The sequence below is a fragment of the Lineus longissimus genome, chromosome 8, assembly GCF_910592395.1.
Source record: "Lineus longissimus chromosome 8, tnLinLong1.2, whole genome shotgun sequence".
Taxonomy (NCBI): domain Eukaryota; kingdom Metazoa; phylum Nemertea; class Pilidiophora; order Heteronemertea; family Lineidae; genus Lineus; species Lineus longissimus.
The window spans coordinates 2,501-25,608 of NC_088315.1; the positions used below are offsets into that span (position 1 = coordinate 2,501).

Here is a 23,108-nt window from a genome sequence, read left to right on the forward strand (position 1 = left end):
ACCCTAACCCTAACCCTAACCCTAACCCTAACCCTAACCCTAACCCTAACCCTAACCCTAACCCTAACCCTAACCCTAACCCTAACCCTAACCCTAACCCTAACCCTAACCCTAACCCTAACCCTAACCCTAACCCTAACCCTAACCCTAACCCTAACCCTAACCCTAACCCTAACCCTAACCCTAACCCTAACCCTAACCCTAACCCTAACCCTAACCCTAACCCTAACCCTAACCCTAACCCTAACCCTAACCCTAACCCTAACCCTAACCCTATTTACTTGGTACTTTTGGCATTTTTGGTATTTTTGGTATTTTTCTACCTGGGTCCTAGAGCCATGTCCTGATGAGTTTTTGACCTGGTTTCGATTTTGAAATAAAGTTCGGCATCTCTGCTCTTAGAAAAAAATGTTTTCAAAATTTTTAAATGGGTGCAAATATTTTTTTAAAATTTATTGTAAAAAGGATTTGAGACGGTATTGTGCATTGACCCGCGATTGAGGTATTTGCAACGGTATTTAGGGATTCGCTACGGTATTGAGGTTAGTATTTGTGACGGTATTGTATTTGGGACGGGATTGAGGTAAGCATTGGTACGGTATTGGGGGAGGGTTAGTATTTACGACGGTATTGATCGATTTGCAGGTTCTTGGGGTTTAGCATTTGGAACGGGATTGTATTTGGAACGGGATTGTATTTGGGACGGGATTCAAGGAGGTTAGTATTAGGGACGTGATTTAGTGATTCGCAACTGAATAGGGTTTAGCATATGGGATGGGATTGTATTTTGGACGGTATTGGGGAAGGGTTCGCATTTACGACGGTATTGATCGATTTGCATCTTCTTGGGGTTTAGCATTTAGAACGGGATTGTATTTGGAACGGGATTGTATTTAGAACGGGATTGTATTTTGGACGGGATTCAAGGAGGTTAGTATTAGGGACGTGATTTAGTGATTTGCAACTGATGAGGGTTTAGCATATGGGATGGGATTGTATTTTGGACGGTATTGGGGGAGGGTTGGCATTTACGACGGTATTGATCGATTTGCAGGTTCTTGGGGTTTAGCATTTAGAACGGGATTGTATTTGGGACGGTATTCAAGGAGGTTAGTATTTGGGACGTGATCGAGTGATTTGCAACTTCTGAGGGTTTGCGAGGGGATTGTATTTGGGACGGGATTGAGGGAGGGTTAGTAGTTTGGACCCATTTCCTGACACGGTATCTATTTGCGGAGCACTGGTGAACCTTTACCCATTCATATAACTTCAAAACCCAATCCAATTCAAATATTATCCTCGACCAAATCTTGCTCGTTCAAATCATTACCCGACATAATTTTAAAAACAAGGTCACTCATTTTCGCCATATTATTGTCCGCAATGCGAACGTCGTAGGTTTTTCTCTGCATCGCTTGTGAGTGCTTCATGAGTGATGCCAAATCCTGCTCGGTTCTTGCACCCAAGTTCATTTGCAGGAGAAGTGACACGACTCTTCAAAGGGTGAGATTTAATTGATGTGGAACTCCCTATCCAGGTTGTCTCAAAGACATTGGGTTGTTCTCTTCAAAGGCTGAGATGTACTGGATAGGGAGCTCCACATCTTTTAAAAAATTTTCAAAGTCAAAAAAGTTTGGGACTGATGATATTGATGATGTTGGTTCATTTTGAGCGAAAAAAAAGTCAAAAAAAACTTGTACTTTGAAATTTTCAAGTATAGCGTACAACGAAAATGTCAAGGTTTGACAGGCTAGGAGTTCTAAGTCCAAATATTTTTTTCACTTTTTTTTCTATTCAAAATGAAGAAACATCATCTCATCACAACATCATGACATCAGCTCGACATTAAATTAAATAAGGTCATTACCAGCAGCAAATAACAAGCTCTATCAACGGTGGGTAATCGATACTGTATAAGATAATAATTGAGAATCTCATTAAAATCGTATCGGGATTTTTGACCTGAGTGCAGAGGAGCCAGAATGATCTGCGATGGCAAAAATTTAGTTAAAACGGAAAAACCCAACTGGTTATTCGAATCTACGTGCTTTGCATGCAGCTTTCATTTTAGTTATCCTTACTGCCGCTATAAAAATGGAAAGCAGCAACGTCAGGTCAGTGTCCATATTCATCAGCCTGACATCCACAGGTATACAGAATCTTAGTCGAGAGGCCTAACACCTTACGCACAGAGCAGGAAAGTAGCCATATTTCCCTCCAATGAGCTATCAACTGGAATCATTGAACAGCGACTGTTGCTTCTCTTAAGTTGGAAATTCACTTGCACTGGTTTGGTCTAGAGGGTTTGCAGCTGTTTGTCGCTCATTCTCAAATTACAGCATATGGTTTGAAGTTTGTTGGGCCATTGTCATCAGAGTGACGTTTCAACTATGTGATGGTGACTGGTCAAGTAAATACATTGAATGCATATCGAGTAAAGTAGGAGCCGCTTTGGTAAGACATTTGATGGACTAATTTACCCTGATGGAACATGTGTGTGTTTCCCCTATTTTTTCACCAATTAGCAGATTAAGCGACCACCAACCAGCCAAACACCAACAATTCGAGGCCTGATCTGTTGGACAGGAAATAATCGCACACAGAAACTCTCACAGATACAGCACCGGTCTGCAGACGGCATATGGTAAGTAGTGTAGCTTTTTTTTATGTAACTGAAAGGCTTTAACAGCACACTTCCCCTCAGAGTGCAGTTTTGGGAGTAAGACCACTGCAGTGGGCGAGGCATCAGCAAGAAAGGCATTAACAGCACACTTCCCCTCAGAGTGCAGTTTTGGGAGTAAGACCACTGCAGTGGGCGAGGCATCAGCAAGAAAGGCATTAACAGCACACTTCCCCTCAGAGTGCAGTTTTGGGAGTAAGACCACTGCAGTGGGCGAGGCATCAGCAAGAAAGGCATTAACAGCACACTTCCCCTCAGAGTGCAGTTTTGGGAGTAAGACTACTGCAGTGGGCGAGGCATCAGCAAGAAAGGCTTTAACAGCACACTTCCCCTCAGAGTGCAGTTTTGGGAGTAAGACCACTGCAGTGGGCGAGGCATCAGCAAGAAAGGCACTGAAAGAACGCTTCACATCAGGGTGAATTGGGAGTAAGACTACTGCAGTACGCGGACATACGCCTCCCTCAGAGTGAATTGGGAGTGAGAGGAGAAAGGTAAATGGGGTTGTATGTTCCTATGTTGCCAGGTTGCTGAACTGAAACGAGGAACATTCTCGGCAGATAAGATCCTGGACCGAATGACTAAACCTCCCTAATAGTTCTGTTTTCACCGGTTTGGGAATGTAGCCGTTATGGTAGTTTACCTGTGAATTTCTTGACTGTGATAACGCCTGATATTCGATTTGGAACTGCAAAATAGAGTCATGCATTGTGAGGCTCGTTCTTTCAATTAATAAAACATATGTCTATACTTGAAAAATCGATGTGTAGCTTATGTTTCTCAATTTAAAGCCTGCGAATACAAAAGGGATGCAAGCGGTAAACTGGTTATTAATAATTCACATATGTCATTATTTGCACTATATATGTTAAACTTGGTTATTTTTAATGAGACGGCGACACTCAACAACTCCTTTGTGTTAGGAAGTGTTCCCTCCTGTGCTTGCACACGATCTCCATAGAGCTCATTGCTGCTAACATGATTTCTGTAACCCTAAACAAATCAGGCCAAGATCCTGAGGAGAATTGCCAACCAATAAATAACGCACCGTCGTAGACCGAAAAAATTCGATGATAGATGGATTAGTGCACATGTATCTTGCTGGCGCCAAATAAAGCTTTTCAAAGATTATTACTGTTGATTTCACACTTATATGGCGAAACAAAGTATACCTCTCCCTAAGATGGCGCGCCAGACTCACGTTAGTTTGGAGATGAGAGATGAGCTGGAAGTACGAGGTGTAACAGTTGACGTAGATATTACTGAGTTGAAAGACCAAGTAGACCTTTCCCTAAGATGACGAGCAAGACGCATTACTGGGTCGGGAAACCAAACGTCGCCTCACCTCAATCATATGTATTTCCATTTGCTTATATCTTTCAGATCCTTGGCGCATAAGAGTATGTAAAACAAGACGGCAGATCCAAATCTGCATGTATGATATGTACGACATCCCATTCTATCCGTGACAAAGACATATTAACTTAAGATCAATGATCTTATTCAATAATTTCAAGTCGTATAGCATGGAAAGGCCCTGCCTACAGTTGCATGAGACGATCAAATTTGCAGCTTATAGACAGAACTTGGTGCAGACCTCAAAGGCCAGCGGTAAGTCAATTTGTAAGAACCCCGCGAAGCATAACTCTTTTAAAAATTTTAATATTGCACCATTTAAATGATTGATAACTTTTTATCGAAAGAAAATCGAAGTAAAAATATTTTTTCACTTTTTTTTACGCTCAAAATGAACCAACATCACCAATATCATCAGTCCCAAATTTTTTTTGACTTTGAAAATTTTTCAAAATTTTGAACTGACTGACTGTTGAAAATGTTTTTAAGCACAAATTTTTTTTTCGTTCAAAATAAACCAACATCACCAATATCATCAGTTCCAAAACTTTTTTTGACTTCCAGAACTAGAACCAGGAAACGTGGAATAGTTTTCCACTTTGGGGTGATATAAAAAATTTCAACTATGAAGGATGAAAAAAAATTTTGAGTCCAAAAATTCAAGAAACATCATCAGTCCCAAAAGATTTTGTCTTTGAAAAATTTTTAGAAAAAATTCAACTATGATGAAAGAAAAAATGTCTACAGTCCCTAAAGTCCCAAAAAACACTCGGTTTACTATGAACCCATAAATGTGTAGATTACGGTGCCTGCGAAAAAATTGGCCTCGGCAAGATCTTGACATGCTTGAACAATACCAAGTGTCGTGTGTCGGGGGCCTGTTTGATGCGGCTCTTTACGCCGTCCTCCGCAGCGTACGTGTGGCGCCACCTTATCACAACACTAGCCTATCACAAGGTTCAACTCCCTTTCAAGCCGCAATCAAGTACATAATCTGTTGCACACCACCATAGTTATCTGTTGCACACCACCATTGTTACATACACATATTTCAGGTGGAAGTGACGTCATCGAATCTTTCAGACCGGATCTGGAAGTTATGACTTTCAATATCGGAGGCACCAAGTTCCAGACTTCGCGACGCTCCTTGCTAGCGATACCGAACACGAAGCTGGCTGACATAGACATGCATAGAACTCAGTATCCAATGATAAAAGGGGCCTATTGGTTTGACAAGAACCCGACTGTTTTCGCCGCCATATTGGATTGTTTGCGGAATGGTGCCCTGCACGTGCCAGACGGGATTTGTACATCAGCATTTTTACACGAAATGTGTTACTGGCAGATACCCAAGTCCTATATCGCCTCCTGCTGTTTGTCCAAAGTTGCTGCTTCTAGTTCGGAGAAAGAGGCTGCAGACGTGAGTTCAATGTTGTTCAGTTGCTGGGGTTCAGTATTTGGCCAAATATCACATCATTGGCGGGGCATTATCCCGTGTATCAGAATGGAAACGAGAAATGACACTGATAAAATGAACACTGATTTATCAAGTTTGAATTTTGCACTTTATTGCTTGGCTGATACAGGTTTGATGTGGTGACCTCTCGATTATAGCACCTCTATTTCACTTCAAGTTAGACACTTATGTATTCAATATATGAATTCATCAAGATGTCCACCATTGCCTACCATATTGAGATCTTTGAAGTTATCGGTGTGAGCCCGGTGACTCAGTCGGCGTTATCACCAACGCTACTATTTAAAATGAAATTTACTGAAGGTGATGTTTGTATCTAATGCCTAACGCGTGACGACTCCCAGAGATTGTGGGTTTCTACATGGTGGCATGTTGTCACACTCTCAACAACAGCATAACTCATATCAGCTGAGTCAGACTTTTAAAAACTCACAGAGATTGAAGGTTTCTGCATGGTGGTATGATGTTACGCTCTCAACAACAGCATTGAGGGTTTCTGCATGGTGGTATGATGTTACGCTCTCAACAACAGCATAACTCATATAAGCCAAACTCACAACAGCTCATCAAAACTGATGTGTTTTACATTTCAAACAAAATTCTCGATTCTATCATACACAAATGCGTAGTTCAGTTCAATACGCAACGCATGGCTTTCAAGAGTGTAGCATACCAAATAATTCAACGAAGGAAGGCTGGCGTTTTATCGAACGGCTTATTAAACATATCCGACTGGCAAAGTTATTGATTTCCTCAACCAGTCCACGTTGTGTTCATCACTGCACGACTACCTACACCCTACTGCAGCATATTTCCTTGAACTCGACTTGCACTCTTGTTAGCAAGTAGCTGAGGTTTATTATATTCTAACTGCGTTTTATCCTTCTTCAGGTCGTTTGGAAAGAAATGATTGACGAAGACCCGGATAGGTTTTCCAAGCAGTTACCATTCTTAACGGGAGTACGCAAGTTACAGATGCAGGCCTGGTTGTTTTTAGAATATTCGAATTACTCTACCCCAGCTTTGGTGAGTATTCTGTTTGTTTTAACAAAACTAATGCCGCAACTATCAGTGTATTTAGAGTACTCTACCCAAGCTTTTGTGGGTATTCTGTTTGTTTTAACAAAACTAATGCCCCAACTATCAGTTTTCATTGGTACTGTATTCTGTATCATGACTTGTTGTTCTTAGAGTACCCTAGCCCAGTTTTGAAGAGTGTTCTGTTTCTGTTGAGAACGCTGATACCCAATTATTGATATTCATAAGTCCAGCAGCACTCATTCTTCAAAGACTAGCCAAATTTATTCCATCCAGCATTGTTGTACACTCTGTTTTTTATAATCTAGAACCGCATTTATCTCTTAGTATACTGAAGGTCCTTGGTCTCCATAAATGAACACCTTTAAATCATTTTCTTTTACGATAGGGAAGGGCACTGCTATTGGGTGTGGGTTACTGACCCTGATTCAGTGGCTTGTACTGCAAAGATATGATCACCACAACGTGATTTTATGCAGAAAAATTATCATCCCAGGTTTTTAGATACTAAAGAAATGAAGCACATGACATTGCATATTCTCATCCAAGGTTATTAGATACTACATTACAGTACAGCGAATATCCTTATTTTTCAGATTTGGGCCATTTTATACAATATTGTCCTTGTATTGTCGATAGTGCTACAAGGACTAGAGACGTGCTCCATATTCCAGGAAGATATTCCAATAGATAACAACTCATACACCAGTCAGGCTCTGACCACTAATCCAGTCACAACGGTCACACGATCAGAATGTCCCAACACTATTGATAAACCACAGGAGGCACGGAGACCGTTACGATTCTTCTTCTATGTCAATATCTCGATGATATCTTTCTTTATCGTGGAGTTACTACTGCGCTTTTTCATTGCCCCGTCCAAGAGATCGTTTTTTTCTTGTCCTTACAACATTATCGACTTTATCACGAATGTTTTACTCACCGTTATGTTGGTTGTGGAGAATACGTGCGAAAACTCAAAAAAACCTGCCTGTACCTACATCAAATATATCGCGGGTCTCTGTAAGGTGATGAGGGTCATCCGCATTATGAAACTCTCGCGATGTTTTGCGGGATTGAAGGTCCTGCTGCTCGTATTCAGGAGATCATTCTACGAGTTATTGACTCTAATGTCTTTTTTGTTGGTCGGAATGTTGATGTTCTCAACTATGATATATTACGCGGAGTTACATAGCGGGAGTCGAATGAGCAATGTGCCGCTCGCCTATTGGTGGAGCTTGGTGACGATGACAACTGTAGGCTACGGAGACTACTATCCGACAACTGCGCCTGGATACGTCATTGCCATAATGTGTGCTATTTGTGGAATAATAATAACAGGACTGGCCATTCCGATATTGGGAAATAATTTTGCCAAGTATTATGACTTGGTGGCAAGCTGCAAGGCCAAGATGTTAGGAAAAGAGGAACGAGCTGATCCTAACTACCCCCGACCCGCTATTGTCGAAAATGGTAACTTAGTATATCAGAAAGAAAACGTACGAAAAAACACTCAATACGCCAACAACAGTTTTTCGATGATGGTATCCGAGACAAATGGAGCAGGACTCCATTGACTGAAGCAGAGGAATACACCAGTTATAGATGGAATGGGACTCCTTGTAGCAAATAAGTAAAGCAGGCAGGCACTGGTTATTAATGCTATCTATGGGATCGCCTCTCAAGGAGTTCGGAGCATTTAGCGCCCGGAACCTGTCACTTGAAACGAGGTGGGGTTCATCCCAAGCTCAACCTCAACCTTCCTGTGGCTTGAGTGGCATTCAGCATAACACGCGATCAATCTGATGGTACGGACGCTACCTAAAGGTGTGTGACTTTGCAAAATGAGACAGTGGCATCAGCTTCAGCAATGGTGCGATATTAGTCGGGTAAGCTAGTGTTAATCATATGTCCTGGAATAAGGTATGCATGACGGTTGGGTATGCTGAATAAGTAAACATAAACAAAAACGGGCAACCTGATTGGCCAGAATGCCATCACGTGATGAATTCATTTGGACAACGGTAGTGGGGAACAAGGTCACTGGAATTGTATTCAGCCAGAGCAGTTAGTTATTGAGTTTTCGAATATAGATGACGATACCCATGCTCTTGTCTAAATCTGCCCCCAATCGTAATGGCAACAATTCGAGTTTTTATTCTGATTTGGGCCACGTACAAGTGATATTTTCTCGTTCTTTATCTACCTTGTATCATTGAGCCACCTAGTGAAGGAGACTATTTTAATGTGCGGCTACTATAAATATACACACTGTATCAGGTGGCCGTCAGCCGAGATGAAATATTTACCGATGAATAAGCACTCTTAAGTGAATTTTCTGGACATAGTAAGGCCTACATGAACAATCATGTGGTCGATCCAGGGCTGGCGCGATACCAGTCAGGCCAACTCATGAAAGTTGATGGTCTCAATTTTTTTGTGTAAGGTTGCTAAACAGCTTTAAAATCTGCTCTTATTATCAATCATTCGCCCAAACTGGCCTGTTATAATATGCGTCTTTGCTCGGCCGATGTGGCCTGTTATAATATGCGTCTTTGCTCGGATGTGGCCTGTTATAATATGCGTCTTTGCTCGGATGTGGCCTGTTATAATATGCGTCTTTGCTCGGATGTGGCCTGTTATGATATGCGTCTTTGCTCGGATGTGGCCTGTTATAATATGCGTCTTTGCTCGGATGTGGCCTGTTATAATATGCGTCTTTGCTCGGATGTGGATAAAATATACCAATTCATCAATTTCAGTCGTTTTGAACAAATTAGCTATGTATTTAATGCATTTATTTGATATCTCTTTAGCCGTATATCTTTTTTTATGAAATACATAAAAATTTTAGTCAAATTTGATCACTTGTTTCCGTCCTTTCGTCCAACCTGAACTTGTGATATTGAATCAAAACATTTAACTGGACACGCAAGTTAGTAACCTCGACTGGCTATCCTGCCACCATAGTGACACAGGACAACATCCTCGCGTCCACAGTGATACAGGACAACAGCTAGTAAGTCTCGACTGGTAATCCTCCCCACCATAGTGACACAAGAAACAGCTAGTAAGTCCGAATAGTCATCCTAACCCAAAACCGGATGACCAGAACTGACCTTATCAATTATCAATAATTGCAAAATTACCATGCTAGTTGAGGTAAAGATATACATGAAAATGATTTGATTCAAGTTTACAAATTTTACCAAAATATCAAATAAAATGTAGAATTGCCTCATAACACCAGTTTAACAGTTCAAAGAAAGCCCGAAAGATTGGCTGTGATAGTGTACTACGCCTTCAAACTGATAGGGACAACAGTATGCAGAAGGGTCAAATTGGTCATCTTCGTCGTTTAGTCTTTGTAAACCCTGCCTTAAAGGATGACATGCAGCATTGAGGCGAATGCGATAAGTGATAACCTGCCGTGATAGATGTCAGTCCAAAGGCAAGGGCTACTTCACAACATCTCGACTAGAGCGCGCATTGATCAACAACTCTTACGATAGATTAAAGCTTGCTGATGTTGCAGTGCGTTGCCAAAGACTTTAACTTAATAACTGTATAGACCAACATACCATAGTGTGGTCATAGAATACCACCGTTTGCCAGGTTACCAGTTGTTTCAATAAAGCGAGAGGTAGAGCTAACTACCTCAGATGTGGCGGAAGTGTAGACGGGAAACCATGGGAGCGAGTGCTTCAAAAGAGGAACATGCTACGGACATATTCAACTCAATCCTTGAAGGTCATGAGGATATTTCAAATTTAAATGGTCAACTAGACTTTTTGGAATATGAGAATCTGGTATTTGAAGGCGGTGGAGCAAAAGGGGTGTCCTACTGCGGAGCGGTCAGGGTAAGTTATGAATTAGTCGATTTATGCATTGATACATATGATTTTGGTTGGCTTAAATTCAGAGAATTCTGTTACGCTGCTAAAACCTTCGTTATTAAAGCGTCAACCTTCTAGTACTGGCTGAATGCTGTTACCACTTAGAATCGAATATTCACCCTCAAAGCTGACTGACACGCGAGTTGCCCTTCAACAAGAAAGGAAGCAGACCAGCATGCCACTGAGTTGAGAGACGCAACCTTCTAAAGTCACCGTCGAGACAAGTTTTATTGATTTGAGCATGTTTTCAATTTGCATCTTCGTTGGTGGAAATACTTTGAAGTAGAAAGTTGCGTCCTGCGACTCGGCACTCATCCCCAGTTTCACATGATACGTGTATTTGACATAATGCATACATTAATGCGTTCGCGACCTTGGTGTTAATGATGACCAGCAATAACTATTATTGCTTCGATGTCATCATGTATGAATTGGCTCACCTGCTAATTGCCCATAGAACTTGTGGTTACTTGCTAAAAAGGGGACCCTCCGCGCAACAGCTCATTCACTTCTCATCTCCCTGGTCTGCAAGTTACACTCTTGCAGGGTGTTTCTCTGGGAGTAGGCGGACACTCCTTGATAGAGCATTAGAGGAAGGATCTGCTGAAGATTGAGTTTACGTTTTCTCCAAACACTGATGAGACAGATAAATTGTTATGAAGGCAAGTAGATGATGATATTATTATCTGCCGTGAAAATGAAAATAACTGACTGTAATGCATCCAGTGGCAGTATTGAACACAACTTCTGTCCGATCATCATCATATTTACGGAAATATTCCCATGGCTGAAATTACTCCAATCACCAGAAATTATAACACAGTTATGGGAATTCATATCGTACTTTATAACTTGTTGATCATACTAATCATTTTTCCCCATTATGTTTTATTCAGATGTTTGTGCATTGCTTGCTCGGTCATTCCCTCGGGTGCAACCGACGCAGAACAGCGCACTAGGACAGTATGGCGCTATCACCGTCATATGAATGCACATTTAACGTATACTTGATGATGTTTCTTCACTCTGAACAGAAAAAATAATGGACTCAGAAATTTTTTCATCCTTCTGATTCTGAAACATTTTCAAAGCCAAAATTTTTGGGGCTGACGATGTTTCTTCAGTTTGTGCAGAAAAAAAGTGACAAAAATATTTGAACTTTTTTTTTCGCTCAAAATGAACCAACATCACCAATATCATCAGTCCCAAAACTTTGTTGACTTTGAAAATTTTTAAAAATTTTGAACTGACTTGATTTCTGAAAAAAAGTTTCATCTGTAGCATGAAAAATTTGCCGCAATCAATTTCTTGATAAAAATCATGGCAATATTCGTCTTTTCAGTTCTCATCACACCACATTTTAGAATGCTCCAATGTGTTCGCTGATAAACGCTGCCAGAAAAAAAACAGATCCCTCCCGTATATCCTATTTTGGAAAGTGGGAATTAGGTTTATTCCTAGCATAACCTATAATGTATAGCTAGCCAGTTTGTAAATCCAGATAGGCGTAGTTTGTGTTACGTCTTTGAGTCCTGCGTGGATCCCCTGCAGAGACTTTGGACTTAAGAAAGTGCCAAAGCTCCAGTCAATCCTCGCTAAGACCAGTATGGTTTCGCAACAGTATCATTTCCTTCATAAATGCAGGCTCTAGAGGATGTAGGTCTTCTAAAGAACTTCAAACGTTTCGCCGGGACCAGTGTCGGCTCGATAACTGCTATGATACTAGCAGTGGGAGGCAGCTCAGCTGATGGACTAGCTGAGGCACTATATGACTTCCAGCATCTCCTCCAGGGTAAGGCATGAACGCTCAACAACGTTATCTATCTTATATAGCCATCCTGTGCAAAACGTTGCACTCGTCATCCCACTGACTACGTTTTATAATTGGACTGGAAACAGAAAACAACATCGAGACATGAAAGTCAATTTGTACAGTCATTAATTAGGAGTACAGTTGTATTGATGTAATACACAAAGTGTATGCTATTAATAGGAATATATCACCAGCATCGCAAGTCTACCGGGAAAGCCTAGAAACCCATAACCCATACCACAAAATGACACATGAAATACCCACGTCCTCTGTTAAGAGAGATGTAAAACAAAAATTGACGCCAGGACATCCAATGAGAGAAAATATGACAAAAGGTATCTACAGATTTTTATCTATTTCTTGAGTGTTGCTTTTCTGCAGACTCCAGTCGGTTGGTCATGCCAATCAACATATGCCGATACTTCGGATGGCACAATGGCGACCGAATCATGAAACATCTATACGACAGAGTGGAGCATCTTTCAGGCAACAGACATCTTACATTTGAGGGGGTAAGTGAAATAAACGCCTGAAGTACTGGCGTGATTCTTGGGGTGTTCATCCAGTTGTAGTTGCCTGACATTACCAATAATGTTGCATATGTTCGTTATTAGTTGCAGCATGTTAGGGTGTCGCGCTTGATGTAGTATATTGTTCAGTATAAAGGCCCCAATCCAATTCAGCCTTGCCTTGTCAAATTGGCGCATGCTGCAAGAATTTGACGCCTTCCAAAGCCACACAGACTTAATATGTACAGTGTGCTTTCAAGCCATTTTTGTATTTGGGATGCAAAACAGTTTGATGACATTAAGGCCAGCCTTTTTTGTTCCTTGTTTCATGGACATCTCTTCTGAAGAATCAGACGGAAATATAAATAAAACTAAAACTTTTTTCTTAAAAAAAAATGTATTGACTAACTATTTTTCTAGACTCACTAGTTTGTGATACATGAACCATCAGGATGACCACAATAGGAGTGTGCTAAAGTGTGTCAAATCAGTGTGAAGATTCAACTGATCACACCAGTAGACCATGTGTTGGCGGAATAAATAAACCAGCATGATCACTTGAAGCCACACAGCTGATGTGACACGGAAATAATGGCACACGTGGGCAGCACTACTCACCAGTATCATTTTTTAAATCAGAAATAGCATTATTAAGAACATTTCAAGGTGGACTAGTAGTGTGCCAAATCAGTTTTGTACATCGGCGGGCGGATAATTGTTTTGTTCTTTTCATTTTTATTAATTTTGAGATCAGTGGATCCGAAAATTGGGGTGGGGGGGAAAAAATTCATTTCCCGAAAATCATCATCGGCGGATCCGCGAAACAAGGAATAAAAAAAGTCTAGCCTAATTAATATGTAGCATCAACTGCAACAGAATATACTGCTGTTATTGTGAACAACGCACAAATAACAAATTCACTGTAGTGGCTGTATGAACGAAAATACTAAGCAAAGTAAACGAGCCTTTTTTGATTTGTAATAACACCTTCAGAACAGTAAACACACAAGTCTCTTAGCCGTTCGACACATCGCATCAAGATGGTATGAATGGATATATTATAAAAATGCTGAACAACTATTTGAAAAGATATACATGTACATAAGATATGAAACATGATGTGTGTAGTCTGTGGCACACGAATGCCACAAAAGTCTGAGGCTCAGACCAAAGGCTGTGACACCAACCCTTAGGTTGACCAACAACAACAGCTCTCGACCAAAGGCTGTGACACCAACCCTTAGGTTGACCAACAACAACAGCTCTCGACCAAAGGCTGTGACACCACCCTTAGGTTGACCAACAACAACAGCTCTCGACCAAAGGCTGTGACACCAACCCTTAGGTTGACCAACAACAACAGCTCTCGACCAAAGGCTGTGACACCAACCCTTAGGTTGACCAACAACAACAGCTCTCGACCAAAGGCTGTGACACCAACCCTTCGGTTGACCAACAACAACAGCTCTCGACCAAAGGCTGTGACACCAACCCTTAGGTTGACCAACAACAACAGCTCTCGACCAAAGGCTGTGACACCAACCCTTCGGTTGACCAACAACAACAGCTCTCGACCAAAGGCTGTGACACCAACCCTTCGGTTGACCAACAACAACAGCTCTCGACCAAAGGCTGTGACACCAACCCTTCGGTTGACCAACAACAACAGCTCTCCACCAAAGGCTGTGACACCAACCCTTCGGTTGACCAACAACAACAGCTCTCGACCAAAGGCTGTGACACCAACCCTTCGGTTGACCAACAACAACAGCTCTCGACCAAAGGCTGTGACACCAACCCTTAGGTTGACCAACAACAACAGCTCTCGACCAAAGGCTGTGACACCAACCCTTCGGTTGACCAACAACAACAGCTCTCTAAAGACGTTTTCTCTTCTCATTTTATAGATGATACTAAATTATCCTTGATCGACATTCCTTTCAGTTGTACAAGATGCGAGGTATCGAACTTTGTGTTGTCGTAACGAATCTGAGTAGCTGTTCAGAGGAATATTTCCACCCGAAGACCACGCCAGATCTTCCAATAGCTCTTGCAGTGAGGATGTCCATATCGATACCGGGTAAGAATACATCCAATATCTGGGTCACTTACAGCAGTCTTTGCCATTTTGACCGTGGATCGTTGTTTGTTACCGTTATTTTCAATTCGTCATTATCTTATATACCGTTTCAACTGACAACGCTACGTCATCTACTCTTTCCATCTTATGTGTTAGCATGCAAGGAACCTTCGTCCGTACACAACGTTGTAGGAACCTAATGGTAGAATAGGAGACACTGAATCTGGTGATAACGCTTACCGAGTGTTCGCCAATTTACCAATATCAAACGTATTACATAGGCGTAGTGTATTTCGTCTAATAATAAAGCAAATACAATGATACGCTATGATAGTTCGATATTCCATCTATAAATGACACAGGTAACATTGCTATTAGTTTCTTCTCGTCTACAGTTTTGTTTAAGCCCCAGATAAGACACGACAATATGAGACAAGAGCGGCACGTCTACGTGGACGGTGGTTTATGTAATAACTACCCACTGGCCGCATTTGATGGTAAGTGATCTACGAGGACGGTGGTTTAAGTAATAACAACCCACTGGCCGCATTTGATGGCAAGTGATCTACGAGGACGATGGTTTAAGTAATAACAACCCACTGGCCGCATTTGATGGCAAGTGATCTACGAGGACGGTGGTTTAAGTAATAACAACCCACTGGCCGCATTTGATGGCAAGTGATCTACGAGGACGATGGTTTATGTAATAACTACCCACTGGCCGCATTTGATGGTAAGTGATCTACGAGGACGGTGGTTTAAGTAATAACAACCCACTGGCCGCATTTGATGGCAAGTGATCTACGAGGACGGTTGTTTAAGTAATAACAACCCACTGGCCGCATTTGATGGCAAGTGATCTACGAGGACGATGGTTTAAGTAATAACAACCCACTGGCCGCATTTGATGGCAAGTGATCTACGAGGACGGTGGTTTAAGTAATAACAACCCACTGGCCGCATTTGATGGCAAGTGATCTACGAGGACGATGGTTTAAGTAATAACAACCCACTGGCCGCATTTGATGGTAAGTGATTTAGGGGATGATGATTTAAGTAATAATAACCGACTAGCCGCATTCGTTAGTGGTCTGTGTGGTTTATGTGATAAAGTCACACACTTGCCGTATTTGACAGTATGCTGCTTGAGGTTCAAGCCCAATGCTTTCTTCAAAAAATAATGTCGTAAATAATCCAATTAGGTTTCCATACAATTAACACTTTTTATGGCCTGACTAACAGTTGAAGCTGATGCTATCTGCAGATGATGCTACCAGGAAGATATCCACCGAGTGATATATAATTAACGTTAGGCCATATTATACATCAGATCGAGGAATGGGGTGGGATAAACCACGAGAAATCAGAATTAGCCATCCATTGGAAATGTTAGAACTGACCATGGCCGCGATTTCTAGGTTGATACCCTCAGATTACTCAAAAGCGAACTTAATATTACTCCCCGACTACTAACTGCTCCCCAAACTAGTAACAAGATTGTTACCAGGCTCTCCTGAGAAACATGGGGTTGTAATAATAAAACACACTGGTCATCCAAGATTACCTATCATATTCCTATCCAGGTTGGTTTCTGAGCATGAACAAAGAGGATAGTTTCTTCCATATGATAGGCAGCAAGGTGCCGAGGTTTGGCACGATTAACAACAAGACACTGGGCTTGCTGGTGGTGAGTATCAACAAGGCTCGAGATGGATCAGTACCAAATCTTGCCAGTCAACATAAAATGATCGCAAAGACGAAGAAAAAACATGTCACATGAATGAATGTAGAACAATTTGTATTTTGAGAAGGTGAACAAATCTTCAAAGCGGCCACCACGAGTAGCCCGCACTGTGTTCTCCGACTCCTCCTGGTTTCTCATAACATAACGACTTTCATTATGCTTGCACTTTATTACCAGTTTGATGCTCACGAATCGGAGACCGACGAAGACGTATATCTAAAGAGGTACAGGGACAAGATGCCGGAACGACCAAAGACTCACCTAGCAGTGTAAGTTATAGTTGAGCACTTGACCGGGATGGAGTAATAAGTTTCCTTTCGGGAAACGACAGTGCTGCAAACGGGCATTCGGACTAGTTAACATACCACACTTTGTCTGGTTAACTAGTCACGCCCTGTGCATTCCTCAAAATGTAAGCGTTGCTTGATTTCAGACGAAATGGGAAGGCAGTTGACAAAAAGATGGAAAAACTTCTGAGACGGTACAAAACTATGGACGCAGCTAAAAACTTTCTTGATCTGTTATCAAAGTGTGACCTTGACCGGAGCGGCACGATATCACTCATAGAGTTCAAACAGGCAATTGAGAAGGTCAAGGTCAGTACACGTCTCAGCAAAAAGGCCTATCTCATTGAACGAAAACAGGGAATGAACATCATTTGGCACTTCCAGGTTCCAGGTTCCGAGTTTAACAGTGTAAAGAAAATGATTCAAACAGATCTATTAACTTCAAGTGATAGATTATCCTCATTTGCAGTCATTAACCCTAATAGATGGAGCTGTAGCTATCAACAAAATACAAATAAAGCTCGGGTGAAGATCTGCAAATACATGATGATTGTATGTTGAATGTATTTCATTATAACTTGCAGACAGGTCAAGTGAGCTCAGAGGAATGGGAGCTTCTGTTTGGGGTCAATCCCTCACAGATGGACCCAGAGCAGTTGTTCCGTGATATTGACGTTAATTCAGACAATGAGGTGGGTCCAATGTACTTCTGAGGTTAATATTCCTCACCGATTTCATCCATGTTTGGAAGAATAACACAACGATTATCTTGTTAAAGTAAACAAAGGGTCTACCTGCTTCTTCCTCACCATTACACCCGAACAGTGGAGTGATCGAGCCAGATCAGAATGAGGTTCGGAACGTTACACGTCCAAATCTGACATAAAACAATCAAACAGATGTGGGCTGATATTCTTTGATGATCCATTCTACAGATATCGTTCAATGAATTTCTCGCCTTCATGGCGAAGAAGGGTGTTCCCCTACGTGAGATGATGATAGAGGGCGTTCCACACATGGACATTCAGTCAGTTGGAAGCTTCTTCGCATCATTACTCGAGACCAACATGTTTGTGATGAAGAAACTACTTGCAAAGGTAACAATCCTAATCAAACGAATGACCTCAATTAACGAGGATGACCAGCTTTCCCTGTAGCTCGTCAGTACCTTTCACAACATGCGCTCTGTTTTCAAAGGCCGTTTTAAAAGACCCTTTCACTGATCCCTTAAACTATACGTCAGCTGCATGGTCCACGGCCGAGCACATAATTCCTTTATAATTATCACTTGCTTCTTCAGAGGTAGATGACATCGGCCTGATCTACTCAATTTGTTTCAGTATCAAAGTCTCTTTTCAGCCAGGCGACAGCGATAGGAGTATTGGTATCTACACCGACTATGTTGGGACTGTGGACTTCGCCATGCAGATGGAGGACAAGGCGTATTTAGTCAAGGTATGTTATTGGTCGTCTTTCCCTGGCTTGGGTGGGAGAGTGCGGATAATCACTGGCAAGTGAAACAAGCCGATGGCTTAATGTCTTTTCACTGGTGAACGATGGATGACAAGGAGCATCTTGTCAAGGTGAACAACCATCAAATCTGGATGGACCAAGGCGCAAAATTCTTAGGAGCCTTACATATTTCCGTGTCAAGTCAGCTCTTTACCATAAGCGTCGCCAGTGGTTAAAATGCTTAGCTCAATGTCTCATCTCCTGGTGTGTAGGAAGGTCAATGGAATAACCGCCTAAGTCAAGCTTGGGACTTAGGCAGATTTACCTTGGCGATTGATTTTCCGAGTTTCTGTTTGCTTTCCTTGGTTTTTTATCCTTGGAGATATGGCTGGAGCTAGGGGGCTGACTTGGGGCCCGAACGAGACTCGCTCTCACAGTTTGGAGGGATGAGGACGTTGAGGCCCAATTAGAAGGGGTAAGGAGGAACCTGCCCGTTTAGTTCTCATTATTCTCCATTCCAACATGGAAGGGATGACCTTGACCCGTCAGAACAGCTACCCTTATCGCTATTTATATAACGATGCCAGTATGAACGGTTATATGTATGGTGTTAAACCGATACAGGGCAGGGGCATTTTTACCGTTGGGAGAGGGGGCGATTTAACGGGAAAGATTCACGGAAAACGGTCCGAAAACGCTTTAGGTGTGAACACGGCTATTGATTATCAACCCATGGGATATGCTTCAACCATGCGCCAACGACCTACAGGAATAAGTTGCAAGTGAGAATACTCGTCGAGTACTTAATTTGAGCGCTTTCCAAGCACCAGTTGTCTTCCATTTGGACTTCACGATGATTATAGTTTCTCGTCTCGTTCTGTAAATCAGCACAAATAATGTCTTACGTGGCTAAAATTCATACTTCTTTCGATTTCTTTAGCACGGATGGTTAGCAGCTGTCGCCTTCTTAAGGGAGAAACTCAAATCAAAGGGAAAAGTCGCCGGGGGATCAGCAAGTGACTCGTACACAGTAAAATGTGCCTAGCATTGAAGTCCTTGTCATGAGTGGATGATGTCAACATGGTCAGCCAGTACTCTGGTCGGAGCACAGACTTTAGGCTGGGGAGAAACGTTTGAAATTTCCACCTAGACATGTAGCTGCCATTGACAGCGGAAATAAATAAATATGGAAGCGGTTCTTTGAGCCCTACAGTATGAAAGGGTTGCCTTACATTGCGAAAGAGAGAAAAGTGAGCAGCTTCGTGAAGCATTGCAGTGGGAAAGGAGCCAGAGGGAACAGGTGGAAAGAGAACTGCGCTATCTAAAGCCGCAGCAAGTGCAGCAAGTAGCGGAGCCTCCAGCTGTCACTGCGATTGTTCACCATTAATGATACGAGAATTGATGCGACTACATACAATGTAGAATGACTTATCCCGGTGTATCTGATCACGAAACATTTCACTCCAATGAGAGGCGATGCATTATAAACATTTTGTATGAATAGATGGCGACGCGATGACAGGAGTACTCGGATGATCATGATTGACGCTTCGACGCATCAATTGTTTTTTTCCGTGCTGGACGCAGCGCGGCGAACATTAACTATACAAACTCTAACACAACACGCCTGCTTTGCTTCACATACACTGCTATATGGCAATACGTAATCAGTTTCAATGTGCCCTAGAATTTTTTTGAGAAATTATGTGGAAGTGCACAACTTGTCATCACTCACCAATTTGGCTGCCGGCTATGGACTTGCTGCTGGGTCCGTGAACGGTATGGCTGCTCCTCTTAACACCTCGTCAAAGAAGTTCAGTTGTGACGTACAGTAGCAATGTGTCCTGCATATTTACAAAAGAAGGCATCATGTATGACAATCATATATTATTTTATTCAATTCATTATCTATACAATTTTGGGTTTAAAGGTTTATTCACATATCACAATATTTCCTTAATTGAACAGGTATAAAATCTGTCACTACACAGTGATCACAACTCTGCAAAAACCATCATAATTTGCTGTCGAAATGAACGCAATCGCAGTACCACAGTCCTAGATGTATTAGATGGCCGATCAGGAACACGATGACCAAGCAACTGTCTGCTTAATCACAGTCCTAGATGTATTAGATGGCCGATCAGGAACACGATGACCAAGCAACTGTCTGCTTAATCACAGTCCTAGATGTATTAGATGGTCGATCAGGAACACGATGACCAAGCAACTGTCTGCTTAATCACAGTCCTAGATGTATTAGATGGCCGATCAGGAACACGATGACCAAGCAACTGTCTGCTTAATCACAGTCCTAGATGTATTAGATGGCCGATCAGGAACACGATGACCAAGCAACTGTCTGCTTTATCACAGTCCTAGATGTATTAGATGGCCGATCAGGAACACGATGACCAAGCAACTGTCTGCTTAATCACAGTCCTAGATGTATTAGATGGCCGATCAGGAACACGATGACCAAGCAACTGTCTGCTTAATCACAGTCCTAGATGTATTAGATGGCCGATCAGGGACAAGATGACCAAGCAACTGTCTGCTTTATCACAGTCCTAGATGTATTAGATGGCCGATCAGGGACAAGATGACCAAGCAACTGTCTGCTTTATCACAGTCCTAGATGTATTAGATGGCCGATCAGGGACAAGATGACCAAGCAACTGTCTGCTTTATCACAGTCCTGGATGTATTAGATGGCCAATCAGGGACACGATGACCAAGCAACTGTCTGCTTTATCACAGTCCTAGATGTATTAGATGGCCGATCAGGGACACGATGACCAAGCAACTGTCTGCTTTATCACAGTCCTAGATGTATTAGATGGCCGATCAGGAACACGATGACCAAGCAACTGTCTGCTTAATCACAGTCCTAGATGTATTAGATGGCCGATCAGGAACACGATGACCAAGCAACTGTCTGCTTAGTCACAGTCCTAGATGTATTAGATGGCCGATCAGGAACACGATGACCAAGCAACTGTCTGCTTAATCACAGTCCTAGATGTATTAGATGGCCGATCAGGGACACGATGACCAAGCAACTGTCTGCTTTATCACAGTCCTAGATGTATCAGATGGCCGATCAGGGACACGATGACCAAGCAACTGTCAACTTAGTCACAGTCCTAGATGTATTAGATGGCCGATCAGGGACAAGATGACCAAGCAACTGTCTGCTTTATCACAGTCCTAGATGTATTAGATGGCCGATCAGGAACACGATGACCAAGCAACTGTCTGCTTTATCACGGTCCTAGATGTATTAATCAAAGTTTGCCAACTGGTGAGATAACAGTAAGAAATACTTACATCCTAGTTTGAATGATTGAAGCTTTCCAATTGTCTGCAGATAAACAATTGTGTTGTACTGATGCAAAACCTAACATCATCTTGGCTGGGTGAGACTCATATGCAAAAAAGCGTATCCCTGTTCAAATCTCAATGATTTAAAAATGTTAAGATTGTAGGGGGATGGTAAAGACAAACAGCCGAGACAGTAAGACCTCCACACTTGGAACAAAAGACAAAATGACTGAAGTACCAGAGCGTATTCTCAGTGTGTGCAACCGCCGGCCCAATAATCTACCAATAAATCTATTAATCAATCATTTCAGTATGATATCCCCATTTTGAAACCTAGTCATTGAACTCGGATGCTTATCATTACATGAGATCAAACTGTAGAATTCTTCAAATTTGTTATCATTGTAATATCGCACGCATGTGTAGTTGACAGTGCATTCACATTCACCTACCATTCATAAAGAAATATCTAGACTTATCAAATGTCATTTTAAATGTACTAAATGTACTCCACGATATCACATATTATATTGGCCCGTTGCCGTTTAGTCCGGTGGCTGTTCCTATTGTCCACTGGTACTGACGTGATCAGTAACTCATCCACGTCGTCATTACAAACGTTCGAGTGGTGAGTCACATTTGCATTGTCGTCCTTATCGGCCTCCGTATCATTCAAAAGAGGTTCAGACTCGTGCACTGGCGTTGAAGGCTCCTCCAAGTGTGTGTCCTCAAATGTACCCTGTGACGCGCCAGGACTGCGCATGCTCACATCACTTTCCGTGAGCGTTGGCGTTGTGGGAGACATATCCTGGTCGTCATCTTCGATGAGTGTCGTACAGACTGTCGGTATCGGGCCGAAGCTATACGGCCTCCCGAGGCGACCATCTGAAGAGGAAAGAATGCCTAGCACAACACGAGAACACCAAATAGCGCACATAGCCAATTGAAACCATAACATGCAGTTACACGTCCCCCTACATGATGCTGCACAAAGTGCTTGATTGCTCAGGTATTGGAACTATTCACGATAAGCAGCAACAAGATGAAGGTGCTGCCATCTCTTTTGTGGCGTCCGTGTAACGTCTTTCTTCGATTTGGCCATCATAAAGCATCGCAACAGAGGAACAACCGATCCGTATTCAGCGTTCCTCAGCAGTGAGGAAATACACAAATATACTGTTACAGTACTCTACGAATTGTTGAGTAACATCACCAAGAGACACCAGAGAACATCATTATGACGAGACCACGATTAGAGAGGTTCAGTTCCACAACGTATATTTTCCAGTAAGGTCACGTCAGGCACTTCAAATATGTTAAATTCTGTTCCGTATGCGTTTGAGGCAAGGTTGTGAATCGCAACCTCTCTATGTGCATATTTCATGCTTCACATATGAGTGATGAGACAGTGTACTGTTTGTTATTAATCTATTAGCTATGCGCACTGTTTGCCTT

General features: G+C 42.1%; 2 protein-coding genes across 2 annotated transcripts; both read left to right on the forward strand.

Moving 5' to 3' along the window:
• Positions 1 to 4,203: 4,203 nt before the first annotated feature.
• LOC135492463 (potassium voltage-gated channel subfamily S member 3-like) lies at positions 4,204 to 9,361 on the forward strand. The gene is made up of 4 exons (XM_064778965.1): positions 4,204 to 4,288; positions 5,089 to 5,453; positions 6,402 to 6,536; positions 7,145 to 9,361. Exons 1-4 carry the CDS (start codon positions 4,204 to 4,206, stop codon positions 8,123 to 8,125), a joined length of 1,566 nt encoding a protein of 521 aa, XP_064635035.1. The 3' UTR covers positions 8,126 to 9,361.
• An 874-nt stretch (positions 9,362 to 10,235) lies between these two features.
• LOC135492090 (uncharacterized) lies at positions 10,236 to 20,212 on the forward strand. Its single transcript, XM_064778262.1, has 12 exons — positions 10,236 to 10,408; positions 12,089 to 12,236; positions 12,639 to 12,769; positions 14,711 to 14,846; positions 15,242 to 15,343; positions 16,430 to 16,533; positions 16,768 to 16,859; positions 17,024 to 17,186; positions 17,462 to 17,569; positions 17,813 to 17,974; positions 18,237 to 18,332; positions 19,270 to 20,212. The coding sequence occupies exons 1-12, from the start codon at positions 10,238 to 10,240 to the stop codon at positions 19,372 to 19,374; spliced, it is 1,518 nt and encodes a 505-aa protein (XP_064634332.1). The 5' UTR covers positions 10,236 to 10,237; the 3' UTR covers positions 19,375 to 20,212.
• Positions 20,213 to 23,108: the final 2,896 nt, after the last annotated feature.

Bases quoted from the DNA above. Each gene is read 5' to 3' on its own strand.
- LOC135492090 (XM_064778262.1), top strand. From the start codon at position 10,238: ATGGGAGCGAGTGCTTCAAAAGAGGAACATGCTACGGACATATTCAAC. The intron at 15,344-16,429 runs GTAAGTGATCTA...ATTCCTATCCAG, and splicing joins CCCACTGGCCGCATTTGATG to GTTGGTTTCTGAGCATGAAC. The intron at 16,534-16,767 runs GTGAGTATCAAC...CTTTATTACCAG, and splicing joins AGACACTGGGCTTGCTGGTG to TTTGATGCTCACGAATCGGA.
- LOC135492463 (XM_064778965.1), top strand. From the start codon at position 4,204: ATGGAAAGGCCCTGCCTACAGTTGCATGAGACGATCAAATTTGCAGCT. The intron at 4,289-5,088 runs GTAAGTCAATTT...CACATATTTCAG, and splicing joins GCAGACCTCAAAGGCCAGCG to GTGGAAGTGACGTCATCGAA. The intron at 6,537-7,144 runs GTGAGTATTCTG...CTTATTTTTCAG, and splicing joins ATTACTCTACCCCAGCTTTG to ATTTGGGCCATTTTATACAA.